This window comes from Ascaphus truei, chromosome 16 (genome assembly GCF_040206685.1).
Source record: "Ascaphus truei isolate aAscTru1 chromosome 16, aAscTru1.hap1, whole genome shotgun sequence".
NCBI classification, from domain to species: Eukaryota; Metazoa; Chordata; class Amphibia; order Anura; family Ascaphidae; genus Ascaphus; species Ascaphus truei.
Genome location: NC_134498.1, coordinates 21,397,457 through 21,410,097, shown reverse-complemented (window position 1 = coordinate 21,410,097; position 12,641 = coordinate 21,397,457). Strand labels below are relative to the sequence as shown.

The 12,641-nt window shown below is 43.0% G+C and overlaps 1 protein-coding gene across 4 annotated transcripts in view; it reads right to left on the bottom strand.

Annotated features, from left to right (window-relative positions):
- Positions 1 to 12,641, bottom strand: part of XPNPEP2 (X-prolyl aminopeptidase 2) — a 65,889-nt gene that overhangs the window by 11,448 nt on the left and 41,800 nt on the right. For all 4 annotated transcript variants that reach the window (XR_012788358.1, XM_075572827.1, XM_075572826.1 and 1 more), the window contains 3 exons: positions 10,641 to 10,712; positions 9,086 to 9,146; positions 703 to 772 (listed from right to left, as the gene is read on the bottom strand). Coding sequence is in view for 3 of the 4 variants with exons in the window: in XM_075572827.1 (XP_075428942.1) it covers positions 703 to 772; positions 9,086 to 9,146; positions 10,641 to 10,712 (203 nt within the window). In the remaining variant the exon portion in view is untranslated. The remainder of the gene's footprint in view (positions 1 to 702; positions 773 to 9,085; positions 9,147 to 10,640; positions 10,713 to 12,641) is intronic.

Sequence of the window (12,641 nt, the reverse complement as noted above, 5' to 3'; positions counted from 1 at the left end):
TGGGAGCAAAAGAGAGAGACGGTGGGAGCAAAAGAGAGGGTGGGAGAAAAAGAGACAGAGGGTGGAGTGAGTGAGAGTGGGGCAAAAGAGAGGGGGGAGTGAGAGAGGGTGGTGTGAGAAATAGAGATAGAGTGAGGGGGAGCGAGAGAGAGTGAGAGGGGAGCGAGAGAGAGTGAGGGGTGAGCGCGAGAGAGAGGGGGGAGTTAGAGAGAGAGAGAGGGGGGAGTTAGAGAGAGAGAGGGGGGAGTTAGAGAGAGAGGGGGTGGGAGTTAGAGAGAGAGAGGGGGGAGTTAGAGAGAGAGAGAGAGGGAGAAGTGAGAGAAATCTTTTTAAACATATCCAACAATGTTTTTATTTTAATTTTTATTTAATGTGTCTACTTTTCAGCTAGGACGTTTAGCACAATGTAAATGCTCAGAACTCAGCCATACCCCAAAATTACATTATTAAAATAAAACACAGGAATACAGGATATGTGCTTGCAGCTTTAGTAAAGGCTGCAGTTAACCATTCAGTATGTAAGGCTTAACTATCAAAAGCATGCATTGCTACTGTATAAGATCAATGATCATGCAAACATATGGTTTGGTAATATCAACATCTGGGCCGTCCAAAAACTTGTATGCACTGTATTATTAGGACTAGAAACACATAATTAGGTTTACCACTAGAACATAAATATGATCAACAATATTAACATACCAGAGGTTTGTGAAGGAAAAATTAGTCTGGTAAGGTCAATATTTCCCATCAGAACGCGGGTGTATGCTTCCTATTAAAATAAATGGCATAACATCAGAAAACTAAACTGTGGAGCATTAATATACTGTATTCATTAGATTACATCAGTACACACGTATAACAATGAGCTAAACATCTCTCATTCAACTAGGATGCAGACAGATACAGTAGAATAAAATTGAACCAATTGCAGTGATATGCTAAAATGTTTAGCAAGCTCTCTCTATGTAGATAAAAATATAAATATATAATATTGAACACACAAATAAGCTTCATGTATTGTGTTTACCTCACACATTACCAATTTGCTGCTGGTTGTTTAGTGGTACTATCTATCTAGATAGATTTAGTGTCCTCATTCCATTAACCCTTTCATTTTGACTATCATTCATTGCAGTATGTATTACAATTTTGTGTATCAACCAGAATTTATGTTTTTTGAGGTTCCAAGGGGACTGTTTTAATTTTTCTGTATAATTCATGTGTTTTCATTGAATAAATTCTATCATCATTTATTATTGCTAGTGTGCTTTTGGTGGGATTCTTTCACTTCTTTCTGATATATATATATCCCACCCTTTTTGGTCCACTGCTGGATGAAGGCCTCCCCAATAATATTCCAGGCATTCCTCTCATTGTGGTATATTATTTTTCTGTGGAATAGAGTCGAGTACGATCTTTGTCCAATTATGGTTATTTCTTCTTGTGATATTTCTGACCCACACTATTTTAATTTCTTCACCAGTGTGATAACATCACACACATTTTGTTTGATTTTTAACCCATTCATTCATTTTCCTCTCTCTTGCGCTTTCTGACCAGCAGACATAGGGAGGATTTGTTCTTATAAAGTACACCTAGTTTGGCATAGTTTTGGATGTCAGGGTATCAATGTGCAACCCAAATGTTAAATGGAAGTCAAACCATATGTCCAGATATTTAAAACAGGGGCTGGAATAGTGTTAGTTGATTGTGATCTGTAGCTCCGTCATTGGTAGCTTAAGAGATTTAGCGTTGGTCCCAAATACCATTGTTACAGATTTGTCAGTGTTTAAAAACAGCTTGTTTTGTGAATTCCAGTTTCTAAAGTCTAGAAAAATCATATTACAGTACATGTCCAAGGTCAGAGAGGCTAGCGCTGTGTGCATACAAGATTGTGTCATCCGAATACATGTACATTGAAGCTCCCTTACAAGCTGTAGGTAGATCATTGATGAAAACTGAATAGAGTAGGGGCCTCAGAACAGAGGCTTACAGGAAACTGCAGGTTACATCCATGGGGTTGGAGTTAGAGACCGAGATTGGCACACGTTGGGATCTACTTGATACATAGGAGTGAAACTCTTTGCAGAGTTGACACATTTGTTGAACATCAGTTTGGTTTTGCTGAGATTCATACGGAGGCCCACTTTCTAACTTGCTTTGGTGAGTTCCCTGATTTGTAGCTGGAGGTCTTCTGGACTTGTGGCAAAATAACAGTCAACTGCAATTCGCAGGTGACTAAAGTTTTCACCGCTGACTTTAATTCCTTTTTCTTCCCAAGCTAATGACTTGAACAATTCTTCAAGCTGCCGTGAAAGGTTTTTGTGACATGGCGTCTCCCTGCCGCACTCCCTTGTTGAGATTTATCTTGTTTATATGTTCATTTAATCTAATGGTTGTGACATTCTCGAAAATGTTCTTTATAATATCAATGTACAGTACGCTTCTTCAACATTTTGTTTCCTTAATGCATTTATGTAACCCTTGCGCTGCCCACGAGCAAGACCAGACCCCGGTACTGAGGTGGGGAAGTAGTAAACCACGCACCCACAGCAGTGGAAGCGTGCCTGGCAGGCGGATTGTCAAACGTAGCTGGTCTGGGTTGGAGAGAGTGGGTTAGTTGATACTTGCCAAGGTCTTGGAATGGAGAGGTCAGAATAGTCAAAGTCCGTATAGCCGTGGTCTGGGTTGGAGGGGTCCGCAGAGTCGAGGGTAAGCCGGGGTCAATAACCAGAGGGGTTCCAAAGTCAAGCCGGGTCGGTACACGAAGAGTCAAACTGCAGGAAAGAACACAGGACAAGGAGCAAGGCACAACAGACGCAGGAGCTCAAGGCTACAACAAGTTATGCTCAGCAAGGTAGGAAAGGAACTGCAGGGTGGAGCGGAGGCGCGGCCTCCGCAAAGGCAAGGATTGGCTGCAGGAGACAAGTGGGCTAAACGAGTACTTGCCACGCAGCTGGGGAGCGGTGCACGTCGTCACGTGTGCGCGCCGTGTGCGTGAGAGTAGCGCGGCCTGTCTGACGGGGCGGAGCTAAGCTCTGTGGCACTTGAGAAGAGCTGCACGTGCGCTCTGTAAGCAGAGCGGGGGTGCGTGCACGCGCTGGTGCCGAGCGGAGGTCTGAGATATGACAAGTAAGGAGGAAACATGTTGCAAAGGACGTGTTCCCCGATTCCTTACAATTAAAACTGCAGAGGTGTGCACAGAATCAAATGCTTTTTTTGTAATCTACGAATCCTAGTGGTAAATCATATTCATTACTTCATAAAATCACTTCTTGTATGACTTGGATGTGGTCCACTGTATTATATCCCCTGCGAAATCCTGCTTGTTCTCTAGGTTGGTCAAAGTCCAGGGTCTGTTTCAGTCGATTAGCCAATATCTTCATAAAAGTCATGGGAAGTAGACTGATTGGTCTGTAGTTCTTGATGTCTTCTCTGTCTCAATCTTGTGGCTGAGGATAACTATGGCATTACATCATTGCTCTGGGATTTTCCTGTTAAAGCAGCATGTAAAGAGTTTTGCAAGCATTTTCTCTACTTCTTTCTTCCCCAATATTTTTCAATATTTCAGTCGTAATTCCATCTTCCCCGGGAGCCTTCCCATTCTTCGTGAATTTTATCAGCCATGCCACTTATTATGGAAGCATGCATGGTACATTATTCTTCATCTAATGGATTATGTCCTGTGTCATCTATGTTCTCGTACAATTTCATGTAGAAGTCCTAACCCTCTATAAGTGCACTGTCTTTTATTGTTGATACATCGTCTTGTTTGAGTGCAATGATTTGCTTATTCCCAATCATAAATCGCTGCTTTGTCTTCTTTATGCTGAGCCATTAACCTGTGATTTACTGGAGTACCGTAGTACTACTAGTGAGTGACACTTGCCTGGGCCTTTGGGCTCCGTCCTGTACATGTTTTTGGTTGTAGTATATGAACTTGTATATAGCAGTTTATTAATATTAATCTTAAATAATCTTAATATTCCAGAACATTTACTATGGTGAATTATTTGCAGGGACAGGTATTAACTTGTACACATTATTATCTTGTAAATAGCAGTATATTACATAGTTAAATAGTAGATGAGGTTGAAAAAAGATGCGACCATCAAATTCAACCTACAGTATGCTAAATTTAGACGACATATAAGGGGAAAATAAATTCCTTCCTGACTCTAAGAATTGGCAATCAGATTACTCCCTGTATCAACACCCTTCCCATGTTTACTTATTTGGTATATCCCTGTATACCTTTCTTTTCTAAAAAGATGTCCAACATTTTTTTGAACAAATCTATTGTATCTGCCATCACAGTCTCAATGGGTAATGGATTCCACATTTTAACTGCCCTTACTGTAAAGAAACCTTTCCTTTGTTGCTGGTGAAATGTCCTTTCCTCCAACCTTAAGGGATGAACTTGTGTCCTTTGTACTGCCCTTGGAATGAATAGTTATTTTGAAAGCTCCTTGTACTGTTCCCGAATATAGGTGTATATAGTTATCATATCCCCTCTTAGACGCCTCTTTTCTAATGTAAATAAATCTAATTTAGCTAGCCTCTTCTCATAAGCCAGGTTGTCCATTCCCTTTATTAGTTTTGTGGCTCTTCTCTGCACTCTCTCTAGTTTCATAATGTATTTTCTAAGCATTGGTGCCCAAAATTGTATTCCATATTCAAGGTGTGGTCTTACTAATACTTTATAAAGGGGCATAATTATGTTTACTTCCATTCCATCTGTTGCCCGTTTAATGCACGATTAGATCTTGTTTGCCTTTGCAGCTTCTGCATGACTTTGGGTACTATTGCTAAGCCTGCTGTCTACAAGCACTCCTAAATCCTTCTCCATCAAGGATTTCCCAAATTATCCCCATTTAATTTGTAAATCGCCTGTTTTAACCTTACATTTATCTTTATTAAACCTCATCTGTCATTTACCTGCCCACGTTTCCAGTCTCTCCAAGTCCTTCTGGAGAGAAATTACATCCTGCTCTGATTCTATTACCTTTAACAATTTAGTGTCATCAGCAAAGATGGAGACTTTGCTCTCTCTGCCAACCTAAAGGTCATTAATAAACAAGTCATCCCATACTGCACATCTCAACACATTACTATTGCTGTGATGCCGCCTTTACTTTTTATATTTGCTGTAACCTCACTTATTTTCAATTTATGCACTTCCTTCCACCAGCCTCATCATGTCTCTAACTCTATTCATATTTCGCCATCTCTCCTTACTTCACCACTTCTCAGTTCACATGAACTCCTCTCTTATCTGCGCCCTCTGTCACCACACAGCTTTACCTCCTGCACTAAAACACACCCCTACAAATCATCCTCACACATTCTCTTTCTGTCCATGCTTCTCCTCCTCGCTTCTGGGGATATCTCTCCCAATCCTGGTCCCTGCCTTATTTCTACTTGCTCTCGTCCTCGCCTTCCACATGCAACTTCTACTCCTTGTGGTGTAAACCCCTCCAACCTCATACCCATCCCCTGCCACCCTCCCTCCTCTCTCCCTTTCTCCTGTGCCCGTTGGAAGGCTCGCTCCCTCTCTAACAAGTTCCTCTCTGTGCATGACTTATTTCTCTCTCACTCTCTGCTCCTATTTGCCATAACTGAAACCTGGCTCACTCAGTCTGACTCTGCTCTGGAAGCTGCCCTCTCTTATGGTGGCCTTTCCTTCTCCCACACTCCACGCCCTGATGGCAGGGGTGGAGGCGTGGGGCTCCTGCTCTCCTCTCTCTGCTGCTACCGAACCGTTCCTATTCCTCCCTCTCTTGCTTTTCCCTCCTTTGAGGTTCACAGTCCAGATCTTCTCTCCTCTCCCGGTCCATGTGGCGTCATCTATCGCCCACCTTCCTCTACTCATCCCCCTTCTGCCTTTCTCTCTCACTTTGAATCCTGGCTCTCTTTCTTTCTCTCCTCAGACTCCCCTGTTCTTCTCCTTGGGGACTTCAATTGCCACATTGATGACCCCTCTCTCCCTTGGGCTTCCCGCTTTCTTTCTCTAACCTCTTCTTTTGGCCTTCAACAGTGGACTGAAGCCAGCACCCACAAGGATGGACACTACCTAGACCTGGTTTTCACTAAAAACTTCTCTCTCTCCGATTTCTCCATTTCCCCTTTTCCTCTCTCTGACCATCACCTCATCTCATTTTCTCTCTCTCGCTTCTCTCCATCTCCATCTTGCCCTCGTTTTTGCAGAAACCTGCGCTCTATTAACCTACCAGCTCTTGATTCCACTTTACGCTCCTCCCTCTCCTCTCTCAGTTCTGCTTCACACCCTGACAACCTGGTCAGGAACTACAACTCTGCCTTATCTTCCTCTCTTGATCTTCATGCCCCGCTTTCTCTCTGCCGTCCTCGCCCTTCTAACCCCAGACCCTGGCTAAACTCCCACACACGCATGCTGCGTTAATCCACTCGTTCCTCTGAACGCCTCTGGAGGAAATCTCATACGCTCGCAGACTTCATTCACTACACATTTATGCTATCCTGTTTCAACTCTGCCCTCTCTCAGGCTAAACAAACCTGCTTTTCATCACTAATCAACACACACAAGTCTAACCCACGCCGTCTCTTTTCTGTCTACTCAGACCACCCTCAGCTGCCTCCTCTTCTTCCTCCATCTCACCTCAGGACTTTGCTGACTTTTTTAAGGAAAAGATGGAATCCATATGGCAGAACATCCCATCTGCTGCCTCCTCTCATCCCACAATGCTTCCCAACTCTCCTCCTGCCTTTCTTGACTCTTTTTCCGCTATCTCGGAGGAGGATGTGTCACTGCTGATCTCCTCTTCTCCCTCTACCACTTGCCCTCTTGATCCCATTCCCTCCCATCTCCTAAAACCTCTTGCTCCTTCTATAATCCCTATGCTCACACAGATCTTTAACTCTTCCCTCTACTCTGGTACCTTTCCATCCTCCTTCAAGCATGCAACAGTTATACCATTACTCAAAAACAGCAAGCTTGACCCTACCTGTCCTTCTAACTCTCGACCTGTCTCCCTCCTGCCTTTTGCCTCCAAACTCCTTGAACGTCTTGTATTCTCTCGATTGCTACACTTTCTCAACACCTATTCTGTCCTAGACCCTCTACAATCTGGCTTCCGCACTGCTCACTCTACTGAAACAGCCCTCACTAAAATAACTGACGACCTCCATGCTGCCAAAGACAGAGGTCATTACACTCTGCTCATATTACTCGACCTCTCTGCAGCATTCGATACCGTGGACCACACTCTTTTCCTTCACCTTCTCCATACTCTTGGTATTCGGAACAAAGCTTTATCCTGGATCTCCTCTTACCTCTCCCATCGTACTTTCAGTGTCTCTTTTGCTAACACCTCCTCCTCCTCTATTGATCTCTCTGTGGGGGTACCCCAGGGCTCTGTCCTGGGACCCCTTCTCTTTTCTCTTTACACACTCTCTCTTGGTGACCTAATCACATCTTTTGGGTTTAAATATCACCTCTATGCTGACGACACACAAATTTACCTTTCAACCCCTGACCTTACACTGCTATACAGACCAAAGTTTCTGAATGCCTCTCTGGAATATCATCCTGGATGGCCATCCGCCGACTGAAACTTAACATGGCAAAAACAGAGCTCCTTATACTTCCTCCCAAACCTGGCCCTACTACCTCCTTCCACATTGCTATTGGAAATACGATCATTCACCCAGTAGCCCAAGCACGCTGCCTAGGGGTTACACTTGTTTCCTCTCTCACATTCTCCTCTCATATTCAAAACGTTTCTAAAACTTGTCGTTTTTTCCTCCGCAATATCACAAAGATATGCCCTTTCCTCTGTTACTCGACTGCTAAAACTCTGACTCAGGCCCTCATTCTCTCCCGTCTCGATTACTGCAACCTCCTGCTGTCCGGCCTTCCTACCTCTCACCTGTCTCCCCTACAATCTATCCTATACGCTGCTGCCAGAATCACTCTACTCTTTCCTAAATCTGTCTCCGCATCTTCCCTCCTGAAATCCCTCTCCTGGCTTCCGATTAAATCCCGTATCTCACACTCAATTCTCCTGCTCACTTTTAAAGCTTTACATTCTTCTGCCCCTCCTTACATCTCAGCCCTAATTTCTCGCTATGCACCATCCCGACTCTTGCGTTCTTCTCAAGGATGTCTTCTTTCTACCCGCTTTGTATCTAAAGCTCTCTCCCGCCTTAAACCTTTCTCACTTTCTGCCCCACACCTCTGGAATGCCCTTCCTCTCAATACCCGACTAGCCCCCTCGCTATCCACCTTTAAGACTCACCTTAAGACACATCTGCTTAAAGAAGCATATGAATAGCACTGGATAATCATGGACACATGATACATAAAGTTTGGCCCCCTGCAGACGCACTTACTAGAATTCCCTCCTACTGTCTCTGTACGTTCTCCCTACCTACCAATTAGATTGTAAGCTCCTCGGATTATTCCCATGATCTGTTATTTATATTATTTGTTATTTATATGATATGTATTACTACTGTGAAGCGCTATGTACATTTATGGCGCTATATAAATAAAGACATACAATACAATACAAGTTAAAAAGCAGGGGTCCCAGTACCGATCCCTGATGTATTCCACTCACAACTTTAGCTCAACCTGAAAAAGTTCCATTTATTACAACTCTCTGTTGTCTGTCCTTTAACCAGTTTTAAATCCAGGTGCAAGTATTTTTACTGAGTCCAATTTGCTTTATTTTGTGCACTAACCTATATTTACAGTAATAATTATATTGTATACCTCCGGTTTGGATGTTTGGCTGGAGATTAATCCGATGGCTTTTTTTCCTTGCAATCCAACGTCGGATTCGATATTAACACATTCAGAGTACTGGATTAATGTTAAATCAGATGCTGAATTACTTAAAATCGGAGAATACAAGCTTTAAGGACGGATTGTAAATAATCTGCGTGGATAAAAGCTGGTACAATCTGAAGTCAGATTTAAACGGACTGATCAGATTTTGAATGAAAAACCTGGCAACATTCGGGAAGGGAATTAAGGACAGTCCGCTCATCTCTATTTATAGGTAGATTCTGACCATAAGACTATAGGATACACACTCACCTTTTCAAAGTCAGATGGTGTACCCCAGTGAACAGTCCTTGTAATGTCTGTTGTTCCATCACTGAAAAGCAAATAAAAATATCACTTGTGAGCAGATTTGCACGTCTCAGACAGGTCAGCAGCCACGATTTTCACCATTATCTCTTAGCATACAATACTTCCACTGCAGCCAGGGATTCTGGGAAATGACACACAGTATCACCTGTTTATTTTGTGTCCATTTTAAAATTCATCCCTATAAACTTATGCCTGCCGTATTACACAGCTTTTCAGCAAAGCCTGGGTTAAAGAAGTGCAAAACCAGTAACCCTACTCACAGACAGCTATTTGGGGTCTCATCAATGTGAGGTTTGTTTGAATGTGAAGTTGGAATAGGTTTCAACCATACTTTATATAAGTTATGGTGGGTAAAAAAGTGACAAACACCCTACACCGTACAGTGTACAGCAAATAAAAATATCACTTGTGAGCACATTCGCCCTGTTCCATAGTCCTTTAGGCCCACCTTGGAAAGTTTTATAACTGGAGCAGCATTCCACAGGGGTTGTATATTTCATACGTATATATTTATCACTTTTTATTCGTGAAGCCCTTTTGCTTATTCTTGTTTGCACTATTTACTTATCTATCTCCAAATAGTCAACTATACTTCACTGGGTGAGATACCTGAGAACACAACAGAGACCTGGGAAACAAGCTACTGTAATACGATCTATCTCTCTGCCACTTCTCTCCTCTTAAAAGCCCTATTTTCAGGGTCTGGATTAAATAGCTTAAAGATGCAGACCAAGCAATATCCTACATTATTATGTGTTTTTTCTAATAAATCAGTTCTGTACTATGAGAAAATACACTTGTAGCATTTTTTTTAAAAACAACTCTGAATTACATTTGTAATGTATTATAGTGTAACAAGCATTTTTATTTCTATAGTGACTATTTACAAAGTCACATCCCCTTCCTCTTCTGAAACAGACTCTAGCACACCCTTTGTTGAACACTGCCCTCTCTCTAGCAGTGCACCAAATGTATCTAGTGACTACCTGATCACATGATCTTTCTCACAGAACTTTGCATCTTTGGTCCTCTTCTGTTGCACTGACAGCCATTTAGTGAACCCCCCGGCCGAATCTTTGCCGAGTGATCACAGGAGAACGGATCGATCAGCAACTTAGCTAATTTCTTATCATTGTGTGGATTGTATTGATGCACATATTAAGGAAATTGGCAGCTTGGACCGCTGCTTTAATGGAGCTTATTGAATTGGGGCTTTATAACTTGGCGAAGTGGTAATATGTTAGAGAAAATCATGGGCACGGTTTGCCTGTTAGAATAGAATGTGCATTGTCTTGTGTGTAATAAATAAATCTGATATTGAAGACATACTGTACTTGAAAGTGTCAAACATATTGTTACTGGTTAAATATAATTTGTTTAATAAATCAAATGTACTAAAGTAAACATTAGATAAATACCCAACCTATCATATACTTCAACTCATTAAAAGTAAGGAGAGATCAATAAACAAGCTACAGTACAATCTGTGCCTACTCACAGATATTGGCCTCCTGAATCAACAAGGTACATTTCAGTCACGGTTAGTTTACGGTTGGTTTCATTCGTTGGTCTGTGAAACAAAACAGGCATTGAGATTAACATGGTAACAATGAGAGTGCCACCCCCAGTCTCTCGGAAGTCTCCAAAGAACAAAAACCGCCTTCGAGAAAGCATTTCAATAACATTCAAATGGAGACATAATCCACTCTCCTACACCAAATGCATTCACGTATACACTCTGCTACACCTAACAAGATGGTACAATACATGCCTTTATATCGACTCTTTTTGTCTATGTACAGTACAGTTTGAGCTGTATTGCATTGATTACAGGAGCTCCCGCTGCTAAGTGCTTATGTTGTATAGGGCACGCTGTATATCTTAAATAACCATTAAAAACACCATCACCATTTTTGAAAAAAAAAAAAAAAAGAGAAGGATAATGGTGTTGATATTTACATGTAACTTTCTACAGCAGTGATTCCCAACCTTTTTTGTTTGGAGGAACCCTTGAAGTTTTTTGAAAAATCTCTGGGAACCCCTAAATGGCCGACACATATTAGGTTAATTTCACACCTCACGAGCCCCCTCTATTTCTCACCCTCTACCCATGTATTTCTCTCCCCTCCGTCTCACTCAATCTCCCGCCTCACATGTATTTCTCTCTCCTACGTCTCACTCTTACTCCCGCCAATACATATTAAAAATGCCCCCACGCCTCAATACAATTTAAAAAGACCTCCTCCACCCCAATACATTTTAAAAAGACCCCGCCGCCCCAATACATTTTAAAAAGACCCCGCCGCCCCAATACATTTTAAAAAGACCCCGCCGCCCCAATAAATTTTAAAAAGACCCCGCCGCCCCAATACATTTTAAAAAGACCCCGCCGCCCCAATAAATTTTAAAAAGACCCCGCCGCCCCAATACATTTTAAAAAGACCCCCGCCGCCCCAATACATTTTAAAAAGACCCCCCACTGTCCCAATACATTTTTAAAAGACCCCCACAGCCCCAATACATTTTAAAAAGACCCCCCACTGTCCCAAAACATTTTAAAAAGACCCCCGCCGCCCCAATACATTTTAAAAAGACCCCCCACTGTCCCAATACATTTTAAAGACCCCCATCACCCCAATACATTTTAAAAAGACCCCCACCGCCCCAATACATTTTAAAAAGACCCCCCACTGTCCCAAAACATTTTAAAAAGACCCCCGCCGCCCCAATACATTTTAAAAAGACCCCCACCCCAATACATATTAAAAAGACCCCACCGCCCCAATACATTTTTAAAAGATCCCCACCCCCAATACATATTTAAAAAAAATGTACCCCTCATCAGCACTTATATATCTCCCCCAGCACCCTTCATCATCATCCTCCTCCTCATATATCTCCACCAGCACCTTTCATCATCATCCTCCATATATTTCCCCCCGCAACCTTCATCATCATCATATACCCACCCCATGCATCTCACATCACTACCCCCCCCACTATATCTCACATCTACCTCCCCCCCCAACTCCCTCCCCCCCATATGCCTACCTCAGGCAACGGTGGGCAGGAGGCGGTGGCAGCACATGCAGCGGCGGGAGGCGGTGGGCAGGATGAGGTGGTAGCTAACTACAGGGCATGCAGGACTGCATGCACGCGCGCACTCTAGCTAACAGCAGGCAGCGGAAGTGCAGTCCTGTGAGCGGCTTCTGGGGGGGGGGGGGAGGGGGAGAGCTGGGGGGAGGAGGGGGAGAGCTGGGGGGAGGAGGGGGAGAGCCCAAGGGAGAGCCAGGAAAGCCGCAGCGGGCCACACAGTGAGTGCGGGCGGCTAGGCGGAACCCCTGGGACTGGTTGAGACCCTGGTTGAGAAACACTGCTCTACAGAGACAAGATGAAGTCATTTTGTATGAAGAATGTATTACTTTGAGGATACAGGTCTGGTTTACCAATAAACTATTGGTAATAATAACTGATAAATACCTTCAGTAAAGTGAATGGA